Source organism: Pan troglodytes, chromosome Y (assembly GCF_028858775.2).
Source record: "Pan troglodytes isolate AG18354 chromosome Y, NHGRI_mPanTro3-v2.0_pri, whole genome shotgun sequence".
NCBI classification, from domain to species: Eukaryota; Metazoa; Chordata; class Mammalia; order Primates; family Hominidae; genus Pan; species Pan troglodytes.
Window position 1 is genome coordinate 6,822,694 of NC_072422.2, and position 17,887 is coordinate 6,840,580.

The following is a 17,887-nucleotide window of genomic DNA, read 5'->3' on the forward strand; positions in this document are numbered from 1 at the left end:
GCATGCGCCCTGAGGGCTCGCTGAGCTACCGGGTGCCATAGAGGCTGCGGCAGGGTTCCTGTGGCGTGGGTCGGGCAGCACAGGCCTTGGTGCGTGCGAGTGCCGAGGAGGGCACCGCCTTCAGGATGGAGGCTGTACAGGAGGGGGCGGCCGGGGTGGAGAGTGAGCAGGCGGCTTTGGGGGAGGAGGCGGTGCTGCTGTTGGATGACATAATGGCGGAGGTGGAGGTGGTGGCGGAGGAGGAGGGCCTCGTGGAGCGGCAGGAGGAGGCCCAGCGGGCACAGCCTGGCCCTGGGCCCATGACCCCAGAGTCTGCACTGGAGGAGCTGCTGGCCGTTCAGGTGGAGCTGGAGCCGGTTAATGCCCAAGCCAGGAAGGCCTTTTCTCGGCAGCGGGAAAAGATGGAGCGGAGGCGCAAGCCCCACCTAGACCGCAGAGGCGCCGTCATCCAGAGCGTCCCTGGCTTCTGGGCCAATGTTGTATCCTTCTCAGTGTTTCTTCGGCCTTTCTAGTGGAGAGGTGCTCTCGGGGAAGTGTAAGTGACCGATGGGCAGCTCGGCGTCGATGTGACTCTTTGGGGAACAAAGGGGAGTTGCCACGGACAAATGTGGCTGCGGAAAGCCACAGCAGGCGTGGGTACTATTGTCCTGCAAGCGGCAGAGAAACCCTTGGTGATGCCGAGCAGCAGACGTTTGGGGCATCTTTTTGAAGAGCAGAAGCGAGTTCAGACCAGAAGAGGTTTTTCGGTGAAGCAAGCTATTTTTAAGGGAGTGTGATTGCTGCCCCTTGCTAGTCCGATCTGGGACTGGGCGTCTTCGGCTCTAAGCAGATTCTGCCACTCCTCAGACACCAGCAAGTCTCTGCAAATCGCGCCTCCCCATGTCAGTGCAGTCAGCCTCAGAATCATACACCCTCTGTGAGCACAGGAGGCCTTAGTTTACGGGGAGGGGGAGGTGAAAGGAGATCATACATGGAAGCAGATCTGAGAAATCCCCTACCCCAGCCTCTGGGTGCGCTTAGGCCTTCTTCCCTGCTGCTCGTCGCTTTCCCTTCCATCGTGTATAAAGTCTCTTTGACCTAAATCAGATTGCAAACCACCCCCAGATGTCAGCCCTGATCACTGACGAAGATGAAGACATGCTGAGCTACATGGTCAGCCTGGAGGTGAGGCCAGGAAGACTGAGGCTAGAGGGTTTAGCGGGGGAGGGTAAGGGAAATAATTCATTCCTGTAAGCAAGAGTGAGCACCTCACCCGAAAACGTATTTAAGCTTTCTCCACCTTGTCCTGACAGGTGGAAGAAGAGAAGCATCCTGTTCATCTCTGCAAGATCATGTTGTTCTTTCGGAGTAACCCCTACTTCCAGAATGAAGTGATTACCAAGGAATATCTGGTGAACATCACAGGTGACAGGTGGCTCCCAGGATGGGTAGTGGAAGGAAGATGGCGGGTGGATCATTGCCGACGTGATCCAGCCCCCTTCCCACAAAAACTCCTGTCTCTGTAGAATACAGGGCTTCTCATTCCACTCCAATTGAGTGGTATCCGTATTATGAAGTGGAGGCCTATCGCCGCAGACACCACAGCAGCAGCCTTAACTTCTTCAACTGGTTCTCTGACCACAACTTCGCAGGATCTAACAAGATTGCTGAGGTGAGTCCTCACTGGGAAACATGAGAAATGACCCCATGTGTTCCCAGCTGCTTGGGTCACCTTTCTGAGCCCTGATGAGGCCTTTCCCGATTGAGTCCCCTGACAGATCCTATGTAAGGAGCTGTGGCGCAATCCCCTGCAATACTACAAGAGGATGAAGCCACCTGAAGAGGGAACAGAGACGTCAGGTGAGCCGTTAGTTGGGACTGGAGCTGTTTGATGCCTAGTATAAGGGGGTTGATGCACCTGCCTATTCAGGGAGCCTGGGTGCTCATTTCAGAAATGTAGAAATTGAGGCTCCTTTGGTACATGTAGAAATTCCTTGAGAGGAAGACAGAGAGTGACAGAATCCAGGACGTTCATGGCATTGGGCTGAAAAGGCACATTAGAGACTTCACGCAAAGCAGGTGATAGCTGTGGAGTCTTAAGCCCAGTGAAGAATCGTCCATTTCCAGAATCAATGAGGAGTAAAGCTGAAAATCATTCAGTTCAGTCTGTGGCACTTGATTCCATGGCTGTGAACCCCTCCGGCAGTCATCCTACCAACCCCATAAGATTGGGCTCCCTGAATGTGCGTCCTGATCATCCTTGCCCCAAACCACAAAGGACTGTTTAGATTGATGGATTTCCTTAAGCTGTTGCCCCATCAGACTTCTGTGTGCTTTTAGGGTACAGTGCATCTTGTTAGCTGACTCCCCTCACAGACAATACTGGGAATGGGGCAGGGATTGCGCAGAACAGTTTGTAACACGTGGTAGGAGGAAGTTTAAGGGATCACAAATGGGGAAGGGATATCCTTTTCTCAGCGGGCCCCACAATTGAAACATTTCAAGGTATGGCTCAGAGAAAATGCGTTTTAACGTGAGTTTGTGTTTCTCTAGGGGACTCCCAGTTGTTGAGTTGAATATGATGGAGCATCAGATTTTACCTAATACAGCAGAACTCCTAAAAAGTTACAACAGTATGCAGGACGGCAGTACTCAGCATGGTCTTATGCACAGGAACTAAAGGAAAAAGAGATCGAGTCACCAGAAATCAGGAAGAGGGGGTAAATTTGGATTGTATGGAATGAAAAATAAACATTCTCAAGGATGTGTGACTCTGTGTCTGTGTGTGTGTGTGAGTGTGTCTTTGTGTTTGTGTGTGTGTGTGTATGTTTATCCACTTTATTCGGGTGTGAAAGTGAATTGATCCATCCACGTGCTTTATTCTCTTCATGGAAATTACCAGTCTGCGTTGGAGCTGGGCCTCTAAAGTTGTAGAGTGAATGGGTGTGGGATGTGTTGGGATTCTTCCTACAGGACAGAGTGGGGGAGGTAAAAGCAAAAGACAGCTTAGTTGGAGGCTGACTTCATCCTGTGGAAGCAGAGATAGTTCAAGGAATGGGGTTACTGGGTTTCCAGGTCCCAGTTTGCTGGGACCTCCAAAATCCTTCATTTTGAGTATCATCATACACAATAGATAAGCACAGGATGATGGAAATCTTAAAGTTCGCTTTCGTGTTGAATCCACATGTTCTTTCAAAGGTGAATGCATAATCCTTTTCTGGGACAATCAGCCTCTCAGGACTTCTGAAACATCAACGTGAGAAGAAATGGGCATGTAAGGTGTATGGAGGGACTGTGGGAAAGGTGACAGAGGCATGTGGGAAGGCATTCAGGATACACTTTTGGCATAGATGACTACGGGAAAAGACAAACTTACAGAAGTGAGGGGAAAGGGCGTGGATTAGTGGAATATAAGATTGTTGGAGAATCCATCCAGGGACTCTCTTGTCACTTGATGACCCTGGATATGGACACTCTTGTGGATGTTTACATCTTTAGTTGGGTTAAGCTTTTCTCCAAGATTCTATGTTAGGTGAGGAGCCCATAACGTATGTAGCTAACAACACTACGAGTGCATTTTGTGCTCTTGCAAAGTCTAGTGAGTCTCTATATTCTCCCTCGTGATTGGCACTGCAGATTGTTTCTGGAGCCCAGGGCCCTTTAATTTTCTGTGGCCTCTTCAGCATACTTTGCCTAAGGTTTAGAATGTAAAGCAAATATAGTTGTAGAGTATGTGTTGCAAGCCTCACACAGGAGGACAAAACATACAGCTTTCATTCGCGAGTGGGAGGCTGCTTCCCAGGAACACCTGTGTCTATGCACAAGACAAGGGGTTGCCTCTGTCAAGGATGGGGCAGGAGGATTTCAGTGTCGGAGGCAGAACTTTCTTTCCTGTTCCCAGATGAAAGAGTTCCAACATGAGCATCCATGTTGACCACACGCTAATAGAGTGCTAACATTCCTGTCCCGTATAGACTCTTGTCAGCACAGCTTCTGTGAGAAGAGCTATGTTGTTTCAGGGAAGAGGGTTTGACAGTCAAAGTTCCTGAATCTGTTGTGGTGCCTTCAGTATGCATTCTACCCCTTCTGCTCGGTATCAAAGCAGTTGAGCTTTGAAAATCTATCGCCCGGTTTTGTCCCTGCTCCTATGCAGACAGCTGAAGCTGTGGAGCGGGAGTCTTGTCCTCCCTGACTACCGTCCCCCTGACCCACAAACACAGGAGAAACACGTTTTCTAAGCAAATTATTCTGAAAACAGTCGGAACTCTTTGGCCCCCTCAAGCTGCCCTCTATCCTACTGTGTGCATGTCAAAGACACTGTGGTCCAGTACGGTATCCGTATAGTGGCAATGGGGCAACAGATTGGTGTGTGCACTCTGCGCAACTCAGATTAGGAAACGTCTGGGGACTTGCCTATAACGAGGTCGTCTTAAAATGCGTTTCCCCAAATTTAATGCATAGGAAAATGTTGAGGAAAGGGTCTTGCAATGATTTTTCTAGGAGGTAAATAGATAAGAAAATGACCGTAAATGGATGCCAGGACTGGTTTTGGAGCTAGCCTGTTTTAAAGTGGTGGTAGGGGAGGAGCTTTTTCCAAGGCAGGCAGCAAACCAGGAACTGTCTACAATGGATGGGCGTGCCATGGGTTGGTGGCTCAGCCATATTGCCACCCCACCGAGTGAATGCAGCAGACTGGGCTTCTTCCTTGAGTCCTACGTGCAATTCAGTCTAGTGATTTCACATGAGATCCCTTCTTCTGGTATTATCACAGATAGTGCTGAATTATAAAGGCTGTGTAACACTTCTTCCACTGAATATCCGTGCACGTGGGCCACAGATGCTAAGGGCACTGACAAATTTGCATTGTGCCTCAGTAACTCGGAAGCACATCTGTGATTTGTACCGACAGGGACTTGGTGTCTTTTCATGTTTAAACTACCACGTGTGTGTTTCTGGTTGTGTATGTTTATTTCTCTGTGCGAGTTTGTATATTTTCTCTGACTCCACCTAGGTCTCCGTGGTTCCGATATTTTTCCACACTCCCTGCGGCAATTTGCACGTGCCTATCTCTACAACCATTGTAGACTTTGTATCTGTGTCTTTGAACATCTATCAGTCTCTCTCCCTTCCTTTTTTCCTTTCCTTCCTTTACACCCCTCCTTTCATCCTTCCCTTACTTCCCCAACACACGCTCTCCATCTGTATCGTCTATCTTTCTATTCTCTCTCTGGGTTTACTTTCTAATTCTGAATTCAAGGGCATTGAATTGAAAAGAAGCACTCTTTGTACTTTTATGTCTTTTAACTCATTTGGGGAATTTGGCGTGTTATTATTTACAGTGTTCTCTCTGCCCTTTCTCATTGTTCTCCCCAGCTGGGGCTGTTATTATGTGAAAGCTGGTTTCCTTCATCAGATCGCATAGGCTCTGATGATGTTTCGTTTATTTTGATTCTCCTCACACTACATAGTTTTAATTTACCTAATGTGACTGTTTTTTGTTTGTTTTCCGAGAATGGGTCTTACTCTGTCTTCTAGGTTGGACAGCAGCCCCACGATCTCAGCCCACTGCAGCCCAGGCACCACACACCCATGTGATCCTCTCAACTCAGACTCTCACACACCTGGCAGTACAGATGCATGCCACCCCTCCAAGCTATGTACCAATTAACTAAATACTTACTTTTTGAATGTGGGTCCATGTTGCCCCAGGCTCATCTGGAACTCCTGAGTGCAGGCAATCCTCCCACCTCAGCTTACCAAAGTGCTGGGATGACAGGTGTAACCCATGGACCTGCCATGGCTTTGTGTTTTTTACTTTTTTCTTCCTCCTCCTCACGTCTTGTTTTGAAACATGCACTGAAGGTTTCAATTCATGGACTATAGTCTCTGTGCCTGGAATTTCTATCTTTCAACTCATCATCAGCATTCATAGGGATTTTCATATATATACACACATATATAAAAATACATATATACACACATATATACGTATATGCATGTATATACGTATATATGCACATTTATATACGTATATACATGTATATATTATATATATACATGTACACAAATGTATTTATTTCTCAAGTTACCAAAAGGCTTGCATTCTTTCCTGTGCCATGAAAAAGACTTTGCTAGAAAAGAAAAGCACTGCTTTATAATACAATATTTTATTTGCATTTATTTTGTTAAGGCATTTTAAAAATTGTAGGTTTAATTTAAAAATGTCATATGAAATGATACATATTTACCACTTAAGGCGTGATGTTCAACAGGTCATATACATTCTGCATTGGATACATCCAGCCAATCAACATATGTGTGACCTCACATAGTTGTCATTTTTGTTGTGAAAAAACATGGCATGCACTGTATTCAAATATTTTTAGAGAAAGAATATGTTACCACTAGTTATAGTGAGCATGCTGAAGAAAATATTTTTAACCTACTCCTCCTTTATAACTAGAAGTATGAGTTCTTCATCCAGCATCTCGTCAGTGCACCCTCTTCACCGCAGTCTTTGGAGTCTTACTTCTCTGAAGTCCGCTTTTTTGATTTCATATAAGAATGAGATCATGTGCTATTTTCCTTTCTGATACCTGGCTTATGTCACTTAACAGAATGGCATGCACACATTCAGCAGATTCCCATAGTCAACATATTTCCATTGCGCATACGTGTTTTTGCTGCATTTTTAAATCCATTTATCAATGGAGGGACACTCAGGTTGCTTCCGTATTTTGGCTACAGCAAAAACGTAATGAGTGCAGCAATAATTGCATGGGTGCACGCACCACTTCAACATACTGATCTGTGTACTAGTGGGTGTGCCCGGGTATTCTGATTTGCTGGATCATATAGTGGGTGGTTCTACTTGTAGATTTCTGAAGACTGTTTATACTTAAATAAGAGCCATAAAGCTTCTTTAATGCCAGCACTAATTTACATTCTCCCCAAAAGTGAGCAGGGAATTCGTTTTCTCTGCATCCTCACCAGAGATTAGGGTTTTCTTTTCTTTCTTTTTTGTTTGACTTTCGGATAATATGCATTCTGACTGAAGTGAGAAGAAATCTCATTGTGTTTTTGATTTGCATTTTCGTGATGGATTGGGGATACTGAGGACCTTTTAGTGTGTCTTCTGGGCAACTGTATGTCTCAGTTTCACAAATGAGTCTTCGCAGCCTTCGCCCATTTGTTTTCATGCTATTGAGTTGTTGGGAGTTCCTTCTGTACTGTGACTATTCAATCATTGCTCCCATCCTGTAGGATGCCCCTTCTGTATGTTGAGTTTTCTATGGTGTGGTGAAGCACTTTAGTTTGCTATGATTCCAATCTCTGTTTTTGATGGCGTTTACTGTGTTCTTGCAGTCACTTTGAGACCATCATTGCACACACGGACGCCATGGAGCTTCTTCCTTGTGATCTCTTCTGCTATTTTTATCGTTTCAGATCTGACACTGGAGTTTGGTGATAAATAATCCACTTGTAAAATCCTTTGTGTGGCTATTCAGATTTCCCCAACCTAGTTTATAGAAGATACTTGATTTTGCATTGGGCGTTCTTGCTTCTTTGGGTAAAGGCGGTGAGCTGCAAATGCAGTGACTGAGTTCTGGGCTCCTGTTGTTTTTCCTGAGCTCTAGTCTCTGCTTTTCTGCCAGTGCTATTGTATTTTGGTACAAAAAGTTTTGTAGTAGTATATCATGAAGTTAGGTAGTGTGGTGGCTCCAGCTTTGTGCTTTTTACTGGATTGCTCTGGGTTTTCAGGATCTTCTGCCATTTCATAGCAAATTTGGGATTCCCAGATTGTTTTTCTAAGAAGATTGTGTCATTGATATTTTTACAGGGGTTGTATAGCATCTGAGGATGCCTCCGGTAGTAGTGATGTCAATGCCGTTTAGACAATGTGCGTGTTTGTGTGCACATGCTCAGGGCCAAGAGACACTGGGTGTCCTCACCAATACTGAGGTGGGCCTTAATATCCAGGCAGATTGCCTTCTGGAAACACACAGAATGTCCTGTTCTGTTTTGCCGTCTCTTCACATTTCCTCCCCTGTGAGCCCTGTGTGGTCCTCCAGATTCCCTGTGCGGTGGCCTGCCTTTTTTGGGGTGGGGAGTTGGTGGGTGAATGAGGATGGCGGAGGGAAGCAAGCATGTCAGTGGAGCGTGGTGTCATCCAAACGGTACTTAGCAGGCCTGGGAGAGTCATTCTGGGAGGACGCAGACCTAGACAGGCCTCAGGTGGGCATCTGTGTGGAGGGTGAGAGATCCCTGGTTGAGCCCAAACTGAACCCCAGGTAGAAGCAAGCCTCAGGACAGGGAAGTAGCTAGCAAGGGATGATGAGGCAGCTATCCCTTGATCCTGGCTTCCCACCCATTGACCTTAGCTGCTTATGCCTATTAAGCAGATTACGGTTCCCCCATCGTGAAATGTGGGTACCACAGTTCCCTGATGGGCATTTCTCCACCAGCCCATGATGGCCTGAGTTTCCTTACTGCAGTCTCCTCCCTGAGCCTTGGCTTCTCTATGTGTGTCCTACCTCCAGGACCCACAGGCCTCTCAACCCCCAGCCCTGGGCTGCTTCCCTAGCCTCTTCTCTGCTCCCTCCCTGAGGGCCTAACTCCCTTGGGTAGTGCTGCAGAATATAGAGCCACAGGCCCTGGCTGATGATCTGGTGGACTGGGCAAATTGGCCGTGACAGGTCAGGTTCTGGTTCAAAGCCAATTCCTCCGATGCCAAGGAATGTCGAAGAAGGTCCTTTGCGTTGATGCCCCATAGCTGCCCCACCTCAGCAATCGTGCCGTAACCTGGGCCGTCACAGTCAGACAACCAGCTGAAGAAGCTCAGGCAGTGACCTGCGGGAAACTCGGGCTTTCACTTGCATGACCCTGGAACCACTGGACTGCAGTGGAGCCAGTCGCCCTGTATCCTGGAGGGAGACGAGTCAGGAAGGCTCACGCCAGGCCCAGCTTCCGAGGTACTACCCCCTCTACTCCTCATGGAGGATGCCAATGCAATACTCCTTAGTCATCACTTTGTTTCCGAAGTAAATGTTGTGATGAAAGGCAAACTTCTTCCTACCACTTGTATTCAGGGTGGCCGAGTTCCTCCACCTGCCTGTCCAAGAAGGAGAAACAGGGCTGTGAAGGGGCAATTTCATCTAGGTGGGCAGAGGTGGCATTCTAGCCGGGGTGAAGCATGCGTTTCCCCTTCCCAGCTTTCCCGCTGAGACACACCTGAGCCCCAGAAGGACCTCAACCAGACCAGGACCGTAGCACCCTCCCCCAGACCCAGGCTTTCCATCCTGACCTGCAAATCCAACATGCAGCTCTGAAGGACTTTCTCATGGTTTCTGAGCTCCTTGCTCTCACCAGAAAGAATCAGAACTTTTAAAGTGTTCTTTACGCCAACTTAAATTTTTCATTTGGACTACCTCATGTTTTGGATGAGGCATGTATTTTTACATTTATTTTCACCCTTATTGTACCTCTATGATAAACTGCTTGCTTACATTCATACCATAATTATGTCTCAGGTTACTTGTCTGTTCCTAAAGATTCACTGAAACAAAGAATTGCATATATGCTTGTATCTTTCAGCAACCGTATGTCAGATAGCACTGCACATTACTGCAGACATCGCATATACAGGTCCAAAGGTAGATGAAGAAGAAGAAAGCAAGCTTGAAACTCTATACATTCCTAAAAGCATATCAGAAACTCACAAATAACAGTGAAATCAAAGAATGATCCCAGCCAATTCCATTACATACCTAGACTGAAATATGAAACTTCAAAGAAAAGACAGATTAGAACTTTGGGTTTGTAAAAATTTTCCTAAATAGGTATAAGTATTGGAAACTTTGTCTCACTAGAAAACGTAAACAAAAATCCATGTTTTTCATGTTTGTAAATATACATAGTTTTATATCCATCAGTTATGACATGCAAGAAGTAATAAAGTGGAAGTACAATAAAATGATATATGGAACTTCCTCAGTCTTAAAATATTCCATGGAGACTGTCAATTTTATGAAAACTATAAAGAATGCTTCATGAAACTACATTGTACAGTGCCATTTACTATTTTACGTACATTTGAAATAATCAACAATTAAAGGGAATACATCAACATTATTTAATACGATTAACGTTATTTTTCTTGAGTAATCCTGTTGAAATTAAGGATTTTAAATAAAACATTAAAAACAAATTATATTGACTGCTTTCAGCTTTGGATGAAATCATACTTGTGTATTTGTAGTAATGGGAAGCATAACTTTCTCCTCACAATTAATCTTTTATAAGGCAGGCGACTTTCCTCCCACGTGCCCGCCCCGATCACTTCCCCCAGGACACCCCTGCCGCCCTAGCCCCAGGAACCAGAGAGTTTTCTCTGGATCTGCAGTATTACTTCCGTACCATCTACCTGGCCTGCCTAACGAAGAGAGATGTTTCCTGTGTTCGTGACACACAGAGATGTTCATGGCTTGCCACACTGAGGATGTCAGGGCACAGGGCTGCCATGCCCACAATTCCAAAGGCCACGCAGCCCGCGTGTGCCTGGATGCCTAGCTACCCGGCACAAGCTCCAAGGGCTTCTCGGAGGAGGCTTGGGCAGGGAAGGCGGGGGGTGGGGGGCTGGAGATGCAGGCCCGCCAGTGGCTGTGCCGCCCAGGGAGACGCCCACCGCCCTCCCATTGATTGGCCCCGACGGGAGGAAGTCGGCCTGGGTGCGGCCCCTCGGCCCTTCGCGCGCAGTCCCTTAGGGGGCGCCTGGAAGCCCGGCGCATGCGCCCTGAGGGCTCGCTGAGCTACCGGGTGCCATAGAGGCTGCGGCAGGGTTCCTGTGGCGTGGGTCGGGCAGCACAGGCCTTGGTGCGTGCGAGTGCCGAGGAGGGCACCGCCTTCAGGATGGAGGCTGTACAGGAGGGGGCGGCCGGGGTGGAGAGTGAGCAGGCGGCTTTGGGGGAGGAGGCGGTGCGGCTGTTGGATGACATAATGGCGGAGGTGGAGGTGGTGGCGGAGGAGGAGGGCCTCGTGGAGCGGCAGGAGGAGGCCCAGCGGGCACAGCCTGGCCCTGGGCCCATGACCCCAGAGTCTGCACTGGAGGAGCTGCTGGCCGTTCAGGTGGAGCTGGAGCCGGTTAATGCCCAAGCCAGGAAGGCCTTTTCTCGGCAGCGGGAAAAGATGGAGCGGAGGCGCAAGCCCCACCTAGACCGCAGAGGCGCCGTCATCCAGAGCGTCCCTGGCTTCTGGGCCAATGTTGTATCCTTCTCAGTGTTTCTTCGGCCTTTCTAGTGGAGAGGTGCTCTCGGGGAAGTGTAAGTGACCGATGGGCAGCTCGGCGTCGATGTGACTCTTTGGGGAACAAAGGGGAGTTGCCACGGACAAATGTGGCTGCGGAAAGCCACAGCAGGCGTGGGTACTATTGTCCTGCAAGCGGCAGAGAAACCCTTGGTGATGCCGAGCAGCAGACGTTTGGGGCATCTTTTTGAAGAGCAGAAGCGAGTTCAGACCAGAAGAGGTTTTTCGGTGAAGCAAGCTATTTTTAAGGGAGTGTGATTGCTGCCCCTTGCTAGTCCGATCTGGGACTGGGCGTCTTCGGCTCTAAGCAGATTCTGCCACTCCTCAGACACCAGCAAGTCTCTGCAAATCGCGCCTCCCCATGTCAGTGCAGTCAGCCTCAGAATCATACACCCTCTGTGAACACAGGAGGCCTTAGTTTACGGGGAGGGGGAGGTGAAAGGAGATCATACATGGAAGCAGATCTGAGAAATCCCCTACCCCAGCCTCTGGGTGCGCTTAGGCCTTCTTCCCTGCTGCTCGTCGCTTTCCCTTCCATCGTGTATAAAGTCTCTTTGACCTAAATCAGATTGCAAACCACCCCCAGATGTCAGCCCTGATCACTGACGAAGATGAAGACATGCTGAGCTACATGGTCAGCCTGGAGGTGAGGCCAGGAAGACTGAGGCTAGAGGGTTTAGCGGGGGAGGGTAAGGGAAATAATTCATTCCTGTAAGCAAGAGTGAGCACCTCACCCGAAAACGTATTTAAGCTTTCTCCACCTTGTCCTGACAGGTGGAAGAAGAGAAGCATCCTGTTCATCTCTGCAAGATCATGTTGTTCTTTCGGAGTAACCCCTACTTCCAGAATGAAGTGATTACCAAGGAATATCTGGTGAACATCACAGGTGACAGGTGGCTCCCAGGATGGGTAGTGGAAGGAAGATGGCGGGTGGATCATTGCCGACGTGATCCAGCCCCCTTCCCACAAAAACTCCTGTCTCTGTAGAATACAGGGCTTCTCATTCCACTCCAATTGAGTGGTATCCGTATTATGAAGTGGAGGCCTATCGCCGCAGACACCACAGCAGCAGCCTTAACTTCTTCAACTGGTTCTCTGACCACAACTTCGCAGGATCTAACAAGATTGCTGAGGTGAGTCCTCACTGGGAAACATGAGAAATGACCCCGTGTGTTCCCAGCTGCTTGGGTCACCTTTCTGAGCCCTGATGAGGCCTTTCCCGATTGAGTCCCCTGACAGATCCTATGTAAGGAGCTGTGGCGCAATCCCCTGCAATACTACAAGAGGATGAAGCCACCTGAAGAGGGAACAGAGACGTCAGGTGAGCCGTTAGTTGGGACTGGAGCTGTTTGATGCCTAGTATAAGGGGGTTGATGCACCTGCCTATTCAGGGAGCCTGGGTGCTCATTTCAGAAATGTAGAAATTGAGGCTCCTTTGGTACATGTAGAAATTCCTTGAGAGGAAGACAGAGAGTGACAGAATCCAGGACGTTCATGGCATTGGGCTGAAAAGGCACATTAGAGACTTCACGCAAAGCAGGTGATAGCTGTGGAGTCTTAAGCCCAGTGAAGAATCGTCCATTTCCAGAATCAATGAGGAGTAAAGCTGAAAATCATTCAGTTCAGTCTGTGGCACTTGATTCCATGGCTGTGAACCCCTCCGGCAGTCATCCTACCAACCCCATAAGATTGGGCTCCCTGAATGTGCGTCCTGATCATCCTTGCCCCAAACCACAAAGGACTGTTTAGATTGATGGATTTCCTTAAGCTGTTGCCCCATCAGACTTCTGTGTGCTTTTAGGGTACAGTGCATCTTGTTAGCTGACTCCCCTCACAGACAATACTGGGAATGGGGCAGGGATTGCGCAGAACAGTTTGTAACACGTGGTAGGAGGAAGTTTAAGGGATCACAAATGGGGAAGGGATATCCTTTTCTCAGCGGGCCCCACAATTGAAACATTTCAAGGTATGGCTCAGAGAAAATGCGTTTTAACGTGAGTTTGTGTTTCTCTAGGGGACTCCCAGTTGTTGAGTTGAATATGATGGAGCATCAGATTTTACCTAATACAGCAGAACTCCTAAAAAGTTACAACAGTATGCAGGACGGCAGTACTCAGCATGGTCTTATGCACAGGAACTAAAGGAAAAAGAGATCGAGTCACCAGAAATCAGGAAGAGGGGGTAAATTTGGATTGTATGGAATGAAAAATAAACATTCTCAAGGATGTGTGACTCTGTGTCTGTGTGTGTGTGTGAGTGTGTCTTTGTGTTTGTGTGTGTGTGTGTATGTTTATCCACTTTATTCGGGTGTGAAAGTGAATTGATCCATCCACGTGCTTTATTCTCTTCATGGAAATTACCAGTCTGCGTTGGAGCTGGGCCTCTAAAGTTGTAGAGTGAATGGGTGTGGGATGTGTTGGGATTCTTCCTACAGGACAGAGTGGGGGAGGTAAAAGCAAAAGACAGCTTAGTTGGAGGCTGACTTCATCCTGTGGAAGCAGAGATAGTTCAAGGAATGGGGTTACTGGGTTTCCAGGTCCCAGTTTGCTGGGACCTCCAAAATCCTTCATTTTGAGTATCATCATACACAATAGATAAGCACAGGATGATGGAAATCTTAAAGTTCGCTTTCGTGTTGAATCCACATGTTCTTTCAAAGGTGAATGCATAATCCTTTTCTGGGACAATCAGCCTCTCAGGACTTCTGAAACATCAACGTGAGAAGAAATGGGCATGTAAGGTGTATGGAGGGACTGTGGGAAAGGTGACAGAGGCATGTGGGAAGGCATTCAGGATACGCTTTTGGCATAGATGACTACGGGAAAAGACAAACTTACAGAAGTGAGGGGAAAGGGCGTGGATTAGTGGAATATAAGATTGTTGGAGAATCCATCCAGGGACTCTCTTGTCACTTGATGACCCTGGATATGGACACTCTTGTGGATGTTTACATCTTTAGTTGGGTTAAGCTTTTCTCCAAGATTCTATGTTAGGTGAGGAGCCCATAACGTATGTAGCTAACAACACTACGAGTGCATTTTGTGCTCTTGCAAAGTCTAGTGAGTCTCTATATTCTCCCTCGTGATTGGCACTGCAGATTGTTTCTGGAGCCCAGGGCCCTTTAATTTTCTGTGGCCTCTTCAGCATACTTTGCCTAAGGTTTAGAATGTAAAGCAAATATAGTTGTAGAGTATGTGTTGCAAGCCTCACACAGGAGGACAAAACATACAGCTTTCATTCGCGAGTGGGAGGCTGCTTCCCAGGAACACCTGTGTCTATGCACAAGACAAGGGGTTGCCTCTGTCAAGGATGGGGCAGGAGGATTTCAGTGTCGGAGGCAGAACTTTCTTTCCTGTTCCCAGATGAAAGAGTTCCAACATGAGCATCCATGTTGACCACACGCTAATAGAGTGCTAACATTCCTGTCCCGTATAGACTCTTGTCAGCACAGCTTCTGTGAGAAGAGCTATGTTGTTTCAGGGAAGAGGGTTTGACAGTCAAAGTTCCTGAATCTGTTGTGGTGCCTTCAGTATGCATTCTACCCCTTCTGCTCGGTATCAAAGCAGTTGAGCTTTGAAAATCTATCGCCCGGTTTTGTCCCTGCTCCTATGCAGACAGCTGAAGCTGTGGAGCGGGAGTCTTGTCCTCCCTGACTACCGTCCCCCTGACCCACAAACACAGGAGAAACACGTTTTCTAAGCAAATTATTCTGAAAACAGTCGGAACTCTTTGGCCCCCTCAAGCTGCCCTCTATCCTACTGTGTGCATGTCAAAGACACTGTGGTCCAGTACGGTATCCGTATAGTGGCAATGGGGCAACAGATTGGTGTGTGCACTCTGCGCAACTCAGATTAGGAAACGTCTGGGGACTTGCCTATAACGAGGTCGTCTTAAAATGCGTTTCCCCAAATTTAATGCATAGGAAAATGTTGAGGAAAGGGTCTTGCAATGATTTTTCTAGGAGGTAAATAGATAAGAAAATGACCGTAAATGGATGCCAGGACTGGTTTTGGAGCTAGCCTGTTTTAAAGTGGTGGTAGGGGAGGAGCTTTTTCCAAGGCAGGCAGCAAACCAGGAACTGTCTACAATGGATGGGCGTGCCATGGGTTGGTGGCTCAGCCATATTGCCACCCCACCGAGTGAATGCAGCAGACTGGGCTTCTTCCTTGAGTCCTACGTGCAATTCAGTCTAGTGATTTCACATGAGATCCCTTCTTCTGGTATTATCACAGATCGTGCTGAATTATAAAGGCTGTGTAACACTTCTTCCACTGAATATCCGTGCACGTGGGCCACAGATGCTAAGGGCACTGACAAATTTGCATTGTGCCTCAGTAACTCGGAAGCACATCTGTGATTTGTACCGACAGGGACTTGGTGTCTTTTCATGTTTAAACTACCACGTGTGTGTTTCTGGTTGTGTATGTTTATTTCTCTGTGCGAGTTTGTATATTTTCTCTGACTCCACCTAGGTCTCCGTGGTTCCGATATTTTTCCACACTCCCTGCGGCAATTTGCACGTGCCTATCTCTACAACCATTGTAGACTTTGTATCTGTGTCTTTGAACATCTATCAGTCTCTCTCCCTTCCTTTTTTCCTTTCCTTCCTTTACACCCCTCCTTTCATCCTTCCCTTACTTCCCCAACACACGCTCTCCATCTGTATCGTCTATCTTTCTATTCTCTCTCTGGGTTTACTTTCTAATTCTGAATTCAAGGGCATTGAATTGAAAAGAAGCACTCTTTGTACTTTTATGTCTTTTAACTCATTTGGGGAATTTGGCGTGTTATTATTTACAGTGTTCTCTCTGCCCTTTCTCATTGTTCTCCCCAGCTGGGGCTGTTATTATGTGAAAGCTGGTTTCCTTCATCAGATCGCATAGGCTCTGATGATGTTTCGTTTATTTTGATTCTCCTCACACTACATAGTTTTAATTTACCTAATGTGACTGTTTTTTGTTTGTTTTCCGAGAATGGGTCTTACTCTGTCTTCTAGGTTGGACAGCAGCCCCACGATCTCAGCCCACTGCAGCCCAGGCACCACACACCCATGTGATCCTCTCAACTCAGACTCTCACACACCTGGCAGTACAGATGCATGCCACCCCTCCAAGCTATGTACCAATTAACTAAATACTTACTTTTTGAATGTGGGTCCATGTTGCCCCAGGCTCATCTGGAACTCCTGAGTGCAGGCAATCCTCCCACCTCAGCTTACCAAAGTGCTGGGATGACAGGTGTAACCCATGGACCTGCCATGGCTTTGTGTTTTTTACTTTTTTCTTCCTCCTCCTCACGTCTTGTTTTGAAACATGCACTGAAGGTTTCAATTCATGGACTATAGTCTCTGTGCCTGGAATTTCTATCTTTCAACTCATCATCAGCATTCATAGGGATTTTCATATATATACACACATATATAAAAATACATATATACACACATATATACGTATATGCATGTATATACGTATATATGCACATTTATATACGTATATACATGTATATATTATATATATACATGTACACAAATGTATTTATTTCTCAAGTTACCAAAAGGCTTGCATTCTTTCCTGTGCCATGAAAAAGACTTTGCTAGAAAAGAAAAGCACTGCTTTATAATACAATATTTTATTTGCATTTATTTTGTTAAGGCATTTTAAAAATTGTAGGTTTAATTTAAAAATGTCATATGAAATGATACATATTTACCACTTAAGGCGTGATGTTCAACAGGTCATATACATTCTGCATTGGATACATCCAGCCAATCAACATATGTGTGACCTCACATAGTTGTCATTTTTGTTGTGAAAAAACATGGCATGCACTGTATTCAAATATTTTTAGAGAAAGAATATGTTACCACTAGTTATAGTGAGCATGCTGAAGAAAATATTTTTAACCTACTCCTCCTTTATAACTAGAAGTATGAGTTCTTCATCCAGCATCTCGTCAGTGCACCCTCTTCACCGCAGTCTTTGGAGTCTTACTTCTCTGAAGTCCGCTTTTTTGATTTCATATAAGAATGAGATCATGTGCTATTTTCCTTTCTGATACCTGGCTTATGTCACTTAACAGAATGGCATGCACACATTCAGCAGATTCCCATAGTCAACATATTTCCATTGCGCATACGTGTTTTTGCTGCATTTTTAAATCCATTTATCAATGGAGGGACACTCAGGTTGCTTCCGTATTTTGGCTACAGCAAAAACGTAATGAGTGCAGCAATAATTGCATGGGTGCACGCACCACTTCAACATACTGATCTGTGTACTAGTGGGCGTGCCCGGGTATTCTGATTTGCTGGATCATATAGTGGGTGGTTCTACTTGTAGATTTCTGAAGACTGTTTATACTTAAATAAGAGCCATAAAGCTTCTTTAATGCCAGCACTAATTTACATTCTCCCCAAAAGTGAGCAGGGAATTCGTTTTCTCTGCATCCTCACCAGAGATTAGGGTTTTCTTTTCTTTCTTTTTTGTTTGACTTTCGGATAATATGCATTCTGACTGAAGTGAGAAGAAATCTCATTGTGTTTTTGATTTGCATTTTCGTGATGGATTGGGGATACTGAGGACCTTTTAGTGTGTCTTCTGGGCAACTG

The 17,887-nt window shown here is 46.6% G+C and overlaps 2 protein-coding genes across 4 annotated transcripts; both read left to right on the forward strand.

The window, feature by feature from the left end:
• On the forward strand, window positions 1-2,743 carry LOC129138942 (testis-specific Y-encoded protein 3). Of its 2 annotated transcripts, none has more exons than XM_054677292.2 (6): window positions 1-479; window positions 1,087-1,164; window positions 1,293-1,404; window positions 1,506-1,651; window positions 1,758-1,839; window positions 2,533-2,743. In XM_054677292.2, the coding sequence occupies exons 1-6, from the start codon at window positions 126-128 to the stop codon at window positions 2,553-2,555; spliced, it is 795 nt and encodes a 264-aa protein (XP_054533267.1). In that variant the 5' UTR covers window positions 1-125; the 3' UTR covers window positions 2,556-2,743. The 2 variants fall into 2 exon arrangements, with proteins under 2 accessions (XP_054533267.1, XP_063661096.1); XM_063805026.1 differs by having other exon boundaries at window positions 3-479; window positions 1,747-1,839.
• A 7,985-nt stretch (window positions 2,744-10,728) lies between these two features.
• On the forward strand, window positions 10,729-13,505 carry LOC129138941 (testis-specific Y-encoded protein 3-like). Of its 2 annotated transcripts, XM_054677291.2 has the most exons (6): window positions 10,729-11,241; window positions 11,849-11,926; window positions 12,055-12,166; window positions 12,268-12,413; window positions 12,520-12,601; window positions 13,295-13,505. In XM_054677291.2, the coding sequence occupies exons 1-6, from the start codon at window positions 10,888-10,890 to the stop codon at window positions 13,315-13,317; spliced, it is 795 nt and encodes a 264-aa protein (XP_054533266.1). In that variant the 5' UTR covers window positions 10,729-10,887; the 3' UTR covers window positions 13,318-13,505. The 2 variants fall into 2 exon arrangements, with proteins under 2 accessions (XP_054533266.1, XP_054533265.1); XM_054677290.2 differs by lacking the exon at window positions 13,295-13,505 and having other exon boundaries at window positions 10,803-11,241; window positions 12,520-12,717.
• The last annotated feature ends 4,382 nt before the right edge of the window (window positions 13,506-17,887 follow it).

What these genes read in the sequence shown, in the direction of transcription:
- LOC129138942 (XM_054677292.2), top strand. Translation starts at nt 126, where the DNA reads ATGGAGGCTGTACAGGAGGGGGCGGCCGGGGTGGAGAGTGAGCAGGCG. An exon ending in ATATCTGGTGAACATCACAG is followed by an intron (nt 1,405 to 1,505) that starts GTGACAGGTGGC and finishes CTGTCTCTGTAG; the next exon opens with AATACAGGGCTTCTCATTCC. An exon ending in GATCTAACAAGATTGCTGAG is followed by an intron (nt 1,652 to 1,757) that starts GTGAGTCCTCAC and finishes GTCCCCTGACAG; the next exon opens with ATCCTATGTAAGGAGCTGTG.
- LOC129138941 (XM_054677290.2), top strand. Translation starts at nt 10,888, where the DNA reads ATGGAGGCTGTACAGGAGGGGGCGGCCGGGGTGGAGAGTGAGCAGGCG. An exon ending in GCTACATGGTCAGCCTGGAG is followed by an intron (nt 11,927 to 12,054) that starts GTGAGGCCAGGA and finishes TTGTCCTGACAG; the next exon opens with GTGGAAGAAGAGAAGCATCC. An exon ending in ATATCTGGTGAACATCACAG is followed by an intron (nt 12,167 to 12,267) that starts GTGACAGGTGGC and finishes CTGTCTCTGTAG; the next exon opens with AATACAGGGCTTCTCATTCC.